The 14,688-nt window shown below is 40.4% G+C and overlaps 1 protein-coding gene across 2 annotated transcripts in view; it reads right to left on the bottom strand.

The window, feature by feature from the left end:
- The window catches only part of MAPRE2 (microtubule associated protein RP/EB family member 2), a 198,502-nt gene that overhangs the window by 28,509 nt on the left and 155,305 nt on the right, over positions 1–14,688 (bottom strand). For both annotated transcript variants that reach the window (XM_036756997.1, XM_036756990.1), the window contains one exon: positions 13,824–14,037. In XM_036756997.1, the coding sequence (XP_036612892.1) occupies positions 13,824–14,037 (214 nt within the window). The remainder of the gene's footprint in view (positions 1–13,823; positions 14,038–14,688) is intronic.

The following is a 14,688-nucleotide window of genomic DNA, read 5'->3' as shown; positions in this document are numbered from 1 at the left end:
GCACCATCTCCTCAACGAATCCTTCCTTCAACTTCTCTCAGTCAAAAATAACCTCTCTTCTGATCTCCCACATCACGCTATATATAAATTATAGTACTTCTTATCTTCCAGTTATGGTATTCTGTCTTATCATTACAGCTATTTTGGGGGTCTTTTATCTCCCCTACTAGGCTGTAAGATCCTTGAGGGCAGTCACTCTGGCATTTTATTTATCTTGTACCCTTCACAGTATCTAGTAACATGCTTTGCAAACAGCAGGTGCTCAGTAAATGCTTGCTATATGAATCAAGGCCTAAACCTGGTACATCTTCACAGTCTGGTCTGACTGCTTAAGGCTTACTGACTCCCCAGTGTTGGGGAGGTGACTGATGGAACTGTCTGGGTCTGATAAACAGCAAACATTACAGAGCAATGCAAAGAGGCCAGGAGCCACTCTGCATCAGCTGCCCTCTGAATATAAGCTCTTAGCCATTTATTTAGTCCTGAAAGGGCTTTTTAACATCAAGACAATTCTGCCCTTTTTATTAGTGATCGATTTTCACATAAGGAAAGCTCTTATGGGCCTTTGCAATAAAGCAATTCAAAGAATACAGACAACCAGCTACATGCAGTGGATATCTAAAAAAGCATAAAAAAAAATCACTCATAGATGAATTTCTTGTCCCATCCCCCATTCTCCATCAGGACACACATTTCGTAGTACTCTTCTGCCATATAGCCAAACCCGTGGAAAATCTTACCCAAGCATCACTTATACCATATCTAAATAATATTACAAAACTGGCCAGTCTGGTCAATTCAGAAACAGTCAGTTCTTGGGGGGAAAAGGCCAGAAAGTGGTTAACTTGTAACCACTGACTCTCATAGCTACCACAGACAGGGCCTTAAAATGGCAGGGGGAGTTTTGGCCAAGCGTGCCCGAATTCTAATGCTGGTGGTACCAAAGCACTCAATGTGCCCCATGCTTTTGTGCAATGCGTCTTTATAGGCTTTTTGTATGGCAATGTACATTAAAATATTTTCAGTGGGTACAACAGAACAGGAAAAAAGGAAAGAAACAAAAAACAGACCACCTCCTATCTATAACTGCAAGGAGTGTATTACCCATCACTACTTTCCAATTACATGCAAGAAACAGCACCAGCTCCTAGTTAACAGGCACTAGAGGTTTAGGGAATGGCATATGAGAAAGTAGAGTGGAGACATGGTATAACAGAGAAACATTTTCAATAGTTTTATAATATTCAATAACATATAACATACAACGAAAAAAACGTCAAAATGGATACATGACCTAGATATAAAGAGAGATTTTATTAAAAAAAATTAGAAGAACATGGAACATAATAACCAGACTTACGGACAGGTGAACAATTTATGAAAAATCAATTTAAATTATCGAGGGAGCTTTGTGATTCAACAGAGGATTGGACCCGGAGTCAGAAAGACTTGAATTCAAATCTGGTCTCAGACACTTTACTAGTTATGTGACCCTAGGTAAGTCACTTAACCTGTTTGCCTCAGTTTCCTCAATTGTAAAGTGGGGATAATAACAACATCTACCTTGCAGGGCTGTTGGAAGGATCAAATGAGATAACATTCGTAAAGCACTTAGCGCAGTATGTGGTACTGTCCTATTAGGGGGTGCTATTTAAATGCTTATTCTTTTCCCTTCCTCTATCAGCCTTATCGGCTTTTTAAATTAGTTGGCATTTTCAGTTCCTATGAAGCAGTTCTGGCAGAAACTGACCAGGGATGGAATAAAAGGCTGCTAGAAACAGGATCTCAAAGGTGGTGCTTTGCTTAGGATGCCACACAAACACACACACACCAGTTTTGTTCAGAAAGCCCAGTCTTCATTCACTCTTTTAAAAGAAAAGAATAAATCTGATGGCAGTAAATAAAGAGAAAAGCACTGAGAAAAATCTGTGCATCTACTCTGAAGGTTTTAATGCTTCAGTGGAAAATGTACTGTGGGGTTCAAACCAAAGGTACATTTTTAAGAGGAGATTGAACTCTCAGATTTTCATAAGCTGTGATCTGATGTGAAAATAATTTCCCCGGAGAGCTGTCACACAGCAAAAATACATAAAGAAGTGTCAGAATTTAGAGAGAGGAAAAAGAGACTTCCTCTCCTCCTCTTTTAGTGCCATCATGTTGACTTGTGTGACCGAAGAGGAGGTGCTGGGTGTTCAAGGACGACCTAAAGACCTGGCCCTGATGTTGTTTTCAAAGCTTTCCTTTCTTTTAAAACAACAACAACAGGAACAAAACTAAGCACACCAAAGAAACACATTAATTATAATGAAACTATATAATCTAATTTCTAAAGCCTCAGGATGTTCCTTTTTCACTTCATCCTGGCCAGGGGTAGTGCCAAGAAATGTCTACTTTTTCTAAATTAACAGTCACTTTTAAGTACTACCCCCACCCACTCCCTTGCCCCAAATCCCTGATCAACTTTATCTCAAATGCACGTAACAGCTGACCACTTTTAGTTCCGAGGTTAGGGCATTTTAAATGCCACTGAACTCATTTAGAGCGGCCTTCTAGACCCCAGAATTCCTGATCAGATTTCAGTTCTGGCTATATCCTTGGCTCCTCTCTGCTCAACACCAAAGTGAAAACCTCCCAGATTGAGTCTTTTTATTTAAAGAGGCTGCAACTCTTCTGATTGGGAGCATGTGACGCACATCTGTTCGAGTGGCCATCAAGCATTTCAAGTTTTTTCCGAGTCGCATTTAAGGATGTTCGGAAAAATAGTATTTGCCATGTTTTATGACCAAACATTTTTCCTTTCTATCTCCTCCCTGAGGTTTTCCTATTTCAAAAAGGAAATTTCAGATGCAGAGGAAAATGGATGTGAACTACAGAAAAGTTCCTAATTCCCTTTCAACGTTAAAACTAAGTGTGGCTTATTATGCTACATCTTTGAGTTGTTTTAATTATTGCCTTCCAGAATTTTGGTCTAAATAGGATTTCTAGAACCTCTTAACCATAGTTCTGAAAACAAAGGACAGTCTGATTCATGGCCTTGTTAAGGCCAGAGCATCATTGCAGTTTATGTCAATTAGCAGCCAGCCTAATGTTTATGGAAAATGCTGTTTTGTTCTTCTGAGGTCTACATGAATTCAGGATGATGAAGCAAATAAAAGCATCATATTCAGCTTCAGCCTTCACAACTAGTACTTTGATGAAATTTAGAAATTCCTCTCACATCATTTACATCTTTTATTCTGCCAGAATCATAAATAGAGGAGCTAAAAATATGACATTAATATTGTTGACAAGAACCACAAAAGAGGAGAAATTTATTCAGTAAGAAGCAATCCTAACAGTTGGTTAGTCACAGCTCTTTACCTATTCTTGGAAGGTGCCTTGATTTTTCTGTACCCCATTCTGTCTCCCCAGGTAGTCAGGAAACCAGGGGTCATAGTGGAAAGAGGGCTGGACTTGGAAGCTGAGAACACTCGAGTTAAAATCTTACTAGTAGCTTACTAGCTATTTACTAGAAAGGGGACTCTGGACAAGCCAATGAGCCTCTACGAACCTCAAGCTTCTTTATCTGTAAAATGGGGCTAAAAATACCACCTATCTCGTAGGAATATTGTGAGGAACAAATGAAATAACATCTTGTAAATACTCAGAGAACATTAAAGTGATGCATAAATGTGAGCTATTATTACAGACTTCCAGGGAACAAAACACATGCAGTCACAATGGTTTAGTAGAATACTTCCACACTCTGTACCCACCAGCTTTTTCTCATCATGATTGTTCTCTAAAGAATAAAAAAAAAGTTATTGCCTAAGAATTGAGAATGAGTGGGTTTTTACAGCAAGAATGGAGATTTTCCTAGTCTCTTGTATTGACTGAGCTGAGAGCAAATAAGTAATTTCTACTGAATCTTTATGTTACTTGAGTTAGGACTAGAGTAAAAAATATATCTGAAAATTGTACTGTAAAATTTGGTAGTCCTGATGACCACAAATACAAATAATTTTAAAAATGCTCATTTGGTTCTATAAAGATACATTCGATATCAGATATCATTTTGTTGCACTTCACATGGTTTCAAAATGCCTTCACAGTACTCTCTGGACCAGATACTTACATCTCCTAGCACTTTATACTCTTATTGGAGTCGACAACTTGGGTTCAAATTCTGCCTCTGACATACTAGTAGCGGGGTTCTAGGCAAGTTTCTTACCTTTTCAGTGCCTGGCAAATCCGTAAGCTTCTAAGTTGCTTGGGAAGATGAGGAGATCTGCATTGACAGGAGTTTACTCACTTAAAAAGTTTTCCTCCTATTTCCCCTATATGAATGAAGTCCCAGGTCCAGTTCCATCCCCTTCTAATCAATCCTACTGTAGAATAATTCATGCTTCTTTAGAGGAAGGAAGGGACTAGATTTTATTTCTATCTGTGGTTCTTCCAAAGCTCAGCACAGTGCAGTACATATAACTGACTCAACAAATGTTTGTTCCACCAGTTCTTCTCTCAGGACAAAGTGCTATATTAGAGCACCTGGACTCTCTTGTTTTTCTCCTTCCTGATTCAGACTAGCTACAGTTTTTAAGCCCTTTTTCCCCAACCAAAATCTTTTAAAGAACAACCCCTGTGGGGCAGCTAGGTGGCACAGTGAGTACAGCACCAGCCCTGGGAGGACCTGAGTTCAAATACGGTCTCAGACACTTGACACACTTACCAGCTGTGTGACCTTGGGCAAGTCACTTGACCCCAATTGCTTTGTCTTCCCCTCTCCCCCCCGCCCCCAAAAAGAACAACCCCTGTATGGCACTTTTAGCAGAGGTGATGCTGTAAAAGCCTTGTTTCTTTGCTGCTTGGTGGGATCTTCCTTCTGTAGCTGAGAAAGGCAGGCAGCTCTTGTCCTAAGAGCTCTGAATTCAGGAGCTATGGTTTGCTACTGGAATGAGCCAAGCTGTCACAGCTAAATACTCTGAAGCAAGGTTGCTAGTAGCTTGCTGAAACCTTCCTATTTAAGGGTAGGACCGGAAAGTGCAGACAGTGTTGACGCTGCATAGAGAGGGAAGTGAAGCCTGGAAAGGCCCTTGGCTTTCAGCTCCTTTGTAAGCTTGGGGAGGAAAGCCTAACTTATCTTACTAATGGAACCTTCATTCTGTTTCTATCTAGAATAGTGTACCCCACAAGCATCTCTCTGACATAGTCATGGAAGAGAGGGGGAGCCTGGGCAAAAAAGCCTCCCACCTGAAGAGCCAATCTGTTTTACTAATGTTTTTCTTTTAAATACAAAAAAGAGTATGCTTGTTATTATAATATTGGTGACTACAGCTCAGCCCAAATTTGTGACTTCTGGGAAGCCCTGAGTTTTGTGAAAGGCCCAAAAGATCAAATCTCTCATTTTGAAATTTGTAGTGAGACAGGACCATTTATTTGATCTAGAATAAGCAAAATAGTCCTTTTGGCTTGCACAAAGTTACTCATGTAGTCTTTGGCTGGGTAAAGTTTAGCTGTTCGTTCTCCTTTTTCTGATGTCAGCCCTTGGAAGTGGCCAGCAAGCTACTTCCTGAATAGTTTGGGTCTGTTCCATCCTACTGCAGACCATAAAGTATTTCAATCTAGGTGGTGACAAGGATTCGGTATTCAGGAAACCTTCACTTTCTTCTTATAGGTTTTAAAATCTGATTCAATAGCTACGAATATAAAAGTATGTATATATGCTCCCTATTCTTGGACTCTAAAAATGAAAACAAAATTTTAAGCATCTGAGAACATAATGTTACAAATTGTACGACATCAAGTCCATGAAAAATACCCAAACACTGATTCCTATTAAACTATTTTCTTACGAGCTGGGTAATGACTCTTAAAATGGATCACCTCATAGACTCCTTTAGTGGTTCTATGGTACACCTCCCTCTAGGGTAGGAGTCCTCTGACTAATGTGAGGACATCACTAGCAAACAGATCTGTACTAGAATCAAATAGCTGGTCAGAGATCTTAAGCTTGAGTTTTTGTGTTCCCTTAAATCACCTTATATTTCTCCTAGGGAAGAATAAAAATTGTCTAAAAAATGGGTGAGTTTAGACTCTACTCCAGTCATTAAGCTGCATACTTTTTGATAAAGAGGGAGGGAAAAGGACTCATTTGTATAAAAATATTAATAGTAGCGCTTTTTGTTGTAGGAAAGACCTGGAAACTAAAGGGGTGGTCCTCAATTGGGGAATGGCCAAACAAATTATGTCATATGAATGAAATGGAATGCTGTTGTGTCAACATTCCATACTTTTCTATTGAAAATAGTTCCATTATATGATAGGGGAAACCGAGGCCCGGAGAGAAGTGAATTGTCCAATTATCTCACATGCATGATTCAAACCCAGAACTTCTGCTCCAAATCCAATGTCCCAACCTAGAAAAATTTCCTAACTCAATTACATATGTTCCTATCATCTTATGATACACCCCCCACCTACATGTATATATGTGTGTGTGTACACACACACACACACACATACATATGTAACTATCACAAGTCAAAGAAACACCTCTATATTGTGATGAATGGTTATCATAGCAAACAATGCAGAGAGGAACTTTTCATCTGGTCATATTTCAATCTCTTCTAGTTAATCTGTGAAAGGTCACGAGATGTTGCAGTCAATAGCTTCGTTAGCGGGGGAGTGCAATCGTTCACTCGGGTACAGGCATACCTAATCGCACCCCGCCATTTGGACTATTCCTTTCTATATGGTGAGGGATGCCTGTGTCTTCTTTGCTTCTAACGGCAGATGATTATACCCATCTTTTTGTTCCATGAAAGAGACTTGGGGCTGCATTTCCATTTTATGTTAACATTCCCATACCAAGTTAATTCTGCCCTGGTTATTTTCCCTGCTGTAGACGACGTGTTTATTTTTAGCCATCATGTGATCCTCCGGTATTTTCCAGGCACTGTTTGAGTCACCCTCATTTCAGAGAACACTTCAAAGAGAAAAGACACAAAAAGTTTTCCCATCTCAAAGCATCTCCATAATTTTAAATTCTAAATATTTAAATCTATTTGCACATACTATGTATCCCTTTATTACAATCCTAAGTTTTCATGCCTCTCATCTCTTAGCAGAAAATGAAATTTCCTTTGAAATACTCACATAAGGTACTAACCCTTATGGCCTTCTGATTTCAAATCCTTTATGATATTTTTTTTTTCGCAGAGCAATAGAAATGGCAAAGAAGCACTCCAGAGGACCCAGCCCTCAGGTGGGCATGCCAGCAATCCTTTGGGATGCATGTCTGTAGCCTGTTTACTCCAGCATCAGGGAAATGCAGTAACTCTAAGTGGAGCAGTTGAAAGGGCTGAGTGAGCAGCATGGAGCTGACAGATTGAACAGGAACTAGACACATGGGCGTTGCTGTGACAACGCCTTCCATGGGCGTCATCACACTGCTGGCATCAAGCCTCAGTGAAGGGGGGGGGAGAAAAAAAAACAACCCTGAAACCTAAAACGGTGATAATTTTAGAATCTCCTTCGTGCTTTGTCCTCCAGGTACAAAGATGGCCTTGCCCACCAGCAGTCTGTAGGGAAGGCATTTGGAGTTTTTCCTCTAGAGTGAGTTTTTCTTCACTCTTTTTCCTCAGAGTCTCTTGTGGCTAGTGGCACACATTTACCAGACGACTGGCTGGGTTTACAGTCTACAGTCACGGGATAGGGTCTAAACACCATCCTCGACCTCATCAGCACCATGGTGAACCAACTAGCCAAAGTCTAATTTACTCCCCCCAAAGTGAAGCTTTCTGATTGAAAGGAACATGATCTGAAGAACTGGAGTTTAAAAAGTAAAAGGAAAATTCAGTTCTGCCTGAGCTAAGGTATGTGTTTGCCTTGCCTACTTTCTTAGCTTTGGTGTGAGACACTATGAGGAAAGATGATTAGGGCCCAGAAACTCTTTATGCCTCTGCTTTAGAGCCCTATTTTCCTTGACCTGCATGGACACGTTAATAATCACTCAACAATGCCTCAGCCTGGAAAAGATGCTCCTGAAGAGCCTCTGAAGCAGCAGAGATGAAATTGTTTTCTGTTCTTCTTAGATACTCCCTTGAACACATCAGGTGATATATAAAGGCACCCAGAATAAAGGATAGCAAGTCAAAGGACATTCTGTGCCATTCCACAGAACAAATTGGTACAAAGTCCCTGCTCCTGTGGGCCTAGTAAGGTTTCACATCAAGTGCCCACGCTTCAGCAGGAAGCCAAGCTGATATAAAGATGGTGAGTGAGGGCAAGCTTGTGCAGCAACAAGCAAGGAGCTAGTCATAGCACTGATCAAGATTAATACAAACATATTGGCCACCTGCATCTTTGTGACTTGTTTCAGAAGCTTCTGAGGAAAAGAGGCTTCTGGTACTATGTAGGATAACTGCCTTCCCAGGTGCATTTGCTACAGTAGCAGCATTTGCCTGTGGTAAGTCAGCTATGCTCAAGTTTGGGAATAAGCTGAATTTGGAACACAAAAATTATTTACTTAGCTATTTGACTGAGAGCTTTGTTTTTGACCCTGGAGTCATGAAGACAGGTTTGAATGGAAAGACACAATCAGAAGGTAGTGGCTTAACCTACCAGTCTAGGAATCAAGAGATAGGGGTTTTAGACATGTCTCTGCTACTAATCTATGTGGCCTGAAGCACTTACATAGCTTAGATCTTCTGTGTCTCTGCTTCTCCATCTATTAACCTCTTTGAATTCCACAGAAGAAAGCATATCATATGTGTACTGAACTCACCACTATTTGTTTTAGTGTCTCAAAAAAAAATGAAAGGCATTCCAATAGAACTCTTTTCAAACCAAAGCAATAAGGTTCAACCACTTCTTTGTCCACACACATCAAGCAATTTTCTCTTGGTTCCTGACAACCCACAAATTCCAACCATTCAATAAGAGCAAAGAAAGAACAGAACCGATTTTGTGTTGCTAGGAGTCAGTAAGAGGTGGCACTTTGATTTTATTTCTATATTCTTCAGTTTGTTTTTTTTCCCTTTAAAATGGCTTTATGAAAAAAAAAGAATTTACATTAGAGACCAAGGCTAAAAGCAACATGTACAAAAAATAGAAGACTTAGCCTTTGCAGGGTTGTCAACATTAAAGCTTTCAATGAGTACTGTTTACATTTTTTAGAAGAAAACCATATAGCCACATACTTTTATTTGCTCTTCAGAAATGCAAATATTTTAAGCAGCAAACGATATTATTAATTGTCTTCTGTGGGACAGATTTGCCTTGGTAATACCAAAGCTGTTAGAGAACTTGAAGAAATTCCATGCTGGATTGGGAAAGATTCCCCATCTAATGTCACGAGATCCCTATAGAGAGTGCCACTTGCCCCTCTCTCCCCTGACATCCAACCAGCCAAGAAGTCCACCAGAGCTTCAGACTGCTGACAAGGAGTAGCATTTGCTTTCTGAAATTTTATGCAGATACTTTCTTTGTTAGCTCAGTGGTGAGTATCTGATATTTGACAGGAAGAAAAAAGTATCCACTGAACCACAAGTAATCTCTTTATCAAATATTATTTGCTTCCTGAATATGCTCAAATCTCATCTCTGAAGTTCTACCCGGAGGGTTGGAGAAAATAAACTTTGCATATAGAACACATCCAGTTCTTCCTCTGAAAATTACTATCAACATTCATCCACATCTCCATCTATTCAGATTCAGTTATGACATCTCTAATGTCTCATTATAACATAATCATCAGGTTTTCCTCCTTTATTTATTTATTTCTTGGCTTTTAAAAAAGAAACAATCAAATATTGAAGCTACAATAATGAAACCCCAAAAGGAAAGAGGAAAAAGCTTAGGTGTCAATTTCTGTAACAATTACTGTACTTCTTCTATATGATTATAACATAACTTTATATATTTTACTTGGCTTTTGTCAGAACCATAGATTTGAGTTTTCTTTTAAGTTTATAATTGTTCACCTCTTATGGGCAGTAGGTGGTGCAATGGATAGAGTGCCAGGCCTGGAGTCAAGAAGACTTATCTCCCTGAATTCAAATCTAGCCTCAGACACTTACTAGCTTTGTGACCCTAGGCAAATCACTTACCCTGTTTGCCTCAGTTTCCTCATCTGTAAAATAAGCTAGAAAGGGAAATGGAAAACCATTCCAGCATCTTTGCCAAGAAAACCCCAGATGCGGTCATGAAGAGCCAGATACGATTGAAAACGAATAAACAGCAACAAAAAAGCTAATCTCTAATGATGACCATTTTTGACTTGGGTTTTGGCTCAGAGTGATGTGACTTAGAAACATCACAACTCCAGCAACTGTTGCATTTACTAGATAACTATTACTACATAAACATGTCCCTGGTTATTAGAACAAAAGTCATAAGGATATTCCATTCCAAGATACCATCCTTCTGAGGAAAAAGAGGAAATCATAAACTCTGATTTGGTATCTGCTGTTTACCCTAAACCGTGTTACATCACAGGTTAATCCTGTGTTTGGCAAGCTGTTTCAATATGCAAAGAAAGCCAAGACATTTGATCAGCTCCACTGGAACTTAACATTGGCACAGGATCTGTGATTTCATCAGTAATATGGGAACTCCCACTGAGGAACTTCTGTTCCTAATGCAGATAGAGACCCACCTGCTCTGCTCCTTAGAGTCTCAAAAGGTTGACTGCGGCTCTGAGAGGTTAAGTGCCTTGCTCAGGGCTATGCAGCTAGCATGCGCCAGAAGAGGGACTTGCCCTCAGGTCTCTCTCTCTCTACTATGCACTAGCACTGCAGAAGATAATATTCTGAACCTACTGGACAGCTCGAGAAATTTGGAATCTTCCCTTATAATGTATAAGATGGGGGTGTACAGACAGACATTTTGCATACACAGGAAGCAAAAGGACATTTTGCAGTGGTGCCCAGAGTAGTCCACTCTTGATTATTCACACATTTATGGATCATCTTATTTGTAGTAACTTCTCATTTCCAGGTCTGCTTCCCCTTTCCCTACAGGATGCTCATGGCCTGCCTCCTGAGGCTATCAGTATATGTTTGCTCAAAGAAGGTAAATACATTTCAATATTCACTTTAAGCAGAACACATACAAGGAAGGCAGATTAATTTTTTGCTGTCGTTCAGTCATTTTCAGTTGTGTCCAACTCTTTGTAACCCAATTTGGGGTTTTCTTAGCAAAGATACTGGCATGGTTTGTCATTTCCTTCTCCAGCTCATTTTAAAGATGAGGAAACTGAGGCAAACGAGGTTAAGTGACTTGTCCAGGGTCACATAGTTAGTATCTCAGACTAGATTTGAACTCTGACTTCTGGCCTGGCACTTTATCCACTGTTCCAGATAGCTGCCCAGATTATAACTAAGGCACATAATATATTTCAAAGCTAAATATAAATGCTTCAAGGGATCATCTGCTATTTAAGTTACATGTCTCACAGCCTGCATTCACCACACAGACTCCACGTAGCCCCAGCTCTAGAGCAACTGGACTGTCCAATTTCCATGTTCCTCCCACACTCTGCTGTACCTGCTTTCTCCTACATCTCAGCCTTTTCAAATCCTATGTTAGCCTTCAAGACCCAGCCAACTTCTCCAGTGAAGGTAACAAGTAAGAATTAACCAATGTTTCCTTAAGTAATAGGATATGGAGCCGTAGGGGACCTTAGAAATCACCTGCTCCAATGCCAACATTTTACAGATAAGAAAACTGAGACCTATCTAAAAAAGGTTTGCCCAAGGTCACACAGTAGCAGAGTGAGGATTTGAATTTACACTGAGTACTCTTTCTCTCTATCATGGGGTCCCCTCAGTATTGCTACCTATGCTTAGTGGGGGTGACAAACAATAGATTTAAGTGGCCATGTTTTACCCAGTATTGTTGGAAAATGATGTGTTCAATATGAGACAATTTTCTAAGTAACTCATCCATTAAAACATTTAAGTGTCTAAAAAATTTTAACCATTTGAAATGGAACATTTCTAAAATGTAAAAATGAAACTTTCTAAAAACTTTTTCTGGCTTCTTAAACAGACTACAGTGAACATAATTTGAACATCTTTTAACAGCTTAGCATCATTCATCATGAACATAAACTGTTGTATTTTGGTGTAATGCAGCAATGACCTCAGGGATCACCAAACGAATAGGGCTGTTTGTCCCTCTCCTGTCTCCTTGCTTGATGTCAAGCAGCCAGCAGCCACACTCCTTGCTCCTCTGACCTTTTTATAATCTGCTGTTTCTAATTTGTTGTGACTCGTCCAATAAGACAGCCAAGGGTGTTAGAGTCAGTGATTAGAAAGAGGAAAAGGACTCTGAGTAATGAAGTCCATGAGCTCTGGTACATGGACTAATACAGGACCACAGCCTGACAGCTTCCAGGAGGGACCCTAGAGGGGATTTATTCCAACCTCCCTCATTTTACGAGTGAAGATACAGGCCCAGAGACAGTAAGTGCCTTGCCCAAATTCTCCTGGCACAAAGTGAAAGAGCTGGGATTTGAACTCGTGTTCTCTGACTCCAGTTCCAGCACTCTCTCCCTTGTTCTACACTAAGGCCAAGGAATGTGTTCTTGAAGAACAGGACTTTGCTATTTCCAAATGCTTTCGGAATGTTCCTGACTGTGAGCTCTTGCTGCTACTAAGTCAACAGGGCCGCCCCTGACCCTTTTCAAGTTTAAAAAATTCTCCTCAGTCTTTAAAGACTCAGGTGAAATATTCCCTTTTCAATGAAGCCATTGCTGATTCTTCACTCCTTCCCCATGAGAAATTATCTTTCCTTCTGCTGATCCTCATATGAAATGAGGTGCTGAAAAAAGAAGAGATAGGAAAACCTTGGTTTTCTCACCGCTAAAATAAGGAGGGGAGATGAGCTGGCCTATGAAGGCTCTTCCATTTGTACATCTATGATCTTCTAAACTACTTACCTGAAGTTCTAGAAAAATCAATCAGGAAGGACAAATCCTACCCACTGTTTACGTATTGAGCATTTTTTTTTAATCATCCAGGTTCAACAAAACAAAAGGTTAAACAACTTTACCTTCTATATTGAGGTAGTGGTGCAGTGGACAGAAAGCTGTGTGAAAAGTCAGGAAGGCCTGTGTTCAAGTCCTGCTTCTGACACACGCCCTCTGTTTAGCATTCAAAGCCCTTCATAATTCAGCTCTCTCCTAACACCTTTTTCCCCACATATACTCTGATCCAGTAACACTGGCCTCTTGGTTGTTACATAAACAAAAAACATCTTCTCTTGGTTTCAGGGATTTTTTCTGGCCATCCCCCATTCCTGGAACACTATTCCTCTTCCACTCCAAGAACCAACCTGCCTGGCTACCTTTAAGTCCCAACTATTATCTCACTTCCTACAGGAAATCTTCCCTAAGCCCTCGACTCCAGGTGTTTTTCCTCTTTCAGTTATTTCCTGTTTAATATTTGTTTGCATGTTGTCTCCCCCATTAGGCTGTGAGCTCCTTGAGGAAGTGGCTGACTTTTGCCTCTTTCTGTAACCCCATCACTTGGCACAGTGCCTGGTAGGTGCTTAATGAGTGTTTACTGATTGACCTGCATTGATAGAGGGAGTTTCCTCCTCTGGAAGATCTCTAAACTAATGAAATCACAAGTCCAGCTGCTATCCCTGTTACAGTTACTCCAAATATGGGATTTACTGGAAGACTTTTCACTGCTCTGAGATGAATGTGACAGATCAAAACAAATGAGAATAAAACCTTGCCAAAGGAACTTAAAGACTGCCTGCCAGAGAGAACCAAGCCAAAATGATGACGGTCTCTAGAACGAAAAGACTGAGTCTGTTTGCTGTGACAGTACCTGCTGTAGGTGAGTTTGCATGGTGAGATTTCTTGGGTAAGTTGAAGATCTGTTCACCAGGGTCGGGTGGGGGAATTGCATCCTGGCCTTGCCGAGCCTCCACAGGGTCATACTCCTTGCCATCATAGTTTGCATCATAGAACTTCTTAAACCACTGGATGAAATCCAAGTTGTCCTGAAAGCGCCCTTTCACTAGCTTCTCCACCGGAATGACCTGCCAAATAAAATCAAATCATGTTGGCGGGTTCGTTGTCTCCCTGATTAGGCTGTAAGCTCCCTGAGGGCAAGGACTGTCTTTTACTTCTTTTTTATACCCCGAGCATTCAGCACAGTGCCTGGCATACAGTAAGCACTTAATAAATGCTCATTTCCTTGCCTTGTTTGCGATTTGTGACTACTCATTTTCTCTCCCTCATGTTCTTGTCTTCAAACAACTCTATTCTAGCATCAGTGGGTTTTAACTACTCTCTTGAAGAAGAACCAAATAGAACGCCATTTCTGGAATAGTGAATAACTGCCAAGCAAACCCAGAGTCTGTTTTATAATTCCTTGCACAACCATGCATGGATAGTGATTTCGAGAACACGGCCAGCAAAGAATCATACTCAAGGGAAGAATCTGTATGTGAGACTCGGTCAGGGCTTTCCTGTTCATTATCTGAACTGACAGTGGATATTCCTCCTAGAGGTCTCGTATAAGGTCTTTGAACTGCTCAGAAAATACCTGGTTCTAATCAGCACACACGTGCTTAGTGGGCAGGCAGCAAAGGACTCCCACACCTCTGAAGACGAATTTGGAACATTCCCGTAACTAAGGTAACTCTTCACCACAGATGTCGTCCTATACTTCCATATTAGATTGATGG

Source organism: Trichosurus vulpecula, chromosome 1, assembly GCF_011100635.1.
Source record: "Trichosurus vulpecula isolate mTriVul1 chromosome 1, mTriVul1.pri, whole genome shotgun sequence".
NCBI lineage: Eukaryota > Metazoa > Chordata > Mammalia > Diprotodontia > Phalangeridae > Trichosurus > Trichosurus vulpecula.
This window is presented reverse-complemented; position numbering and strand designations above follow the sequence as displayed.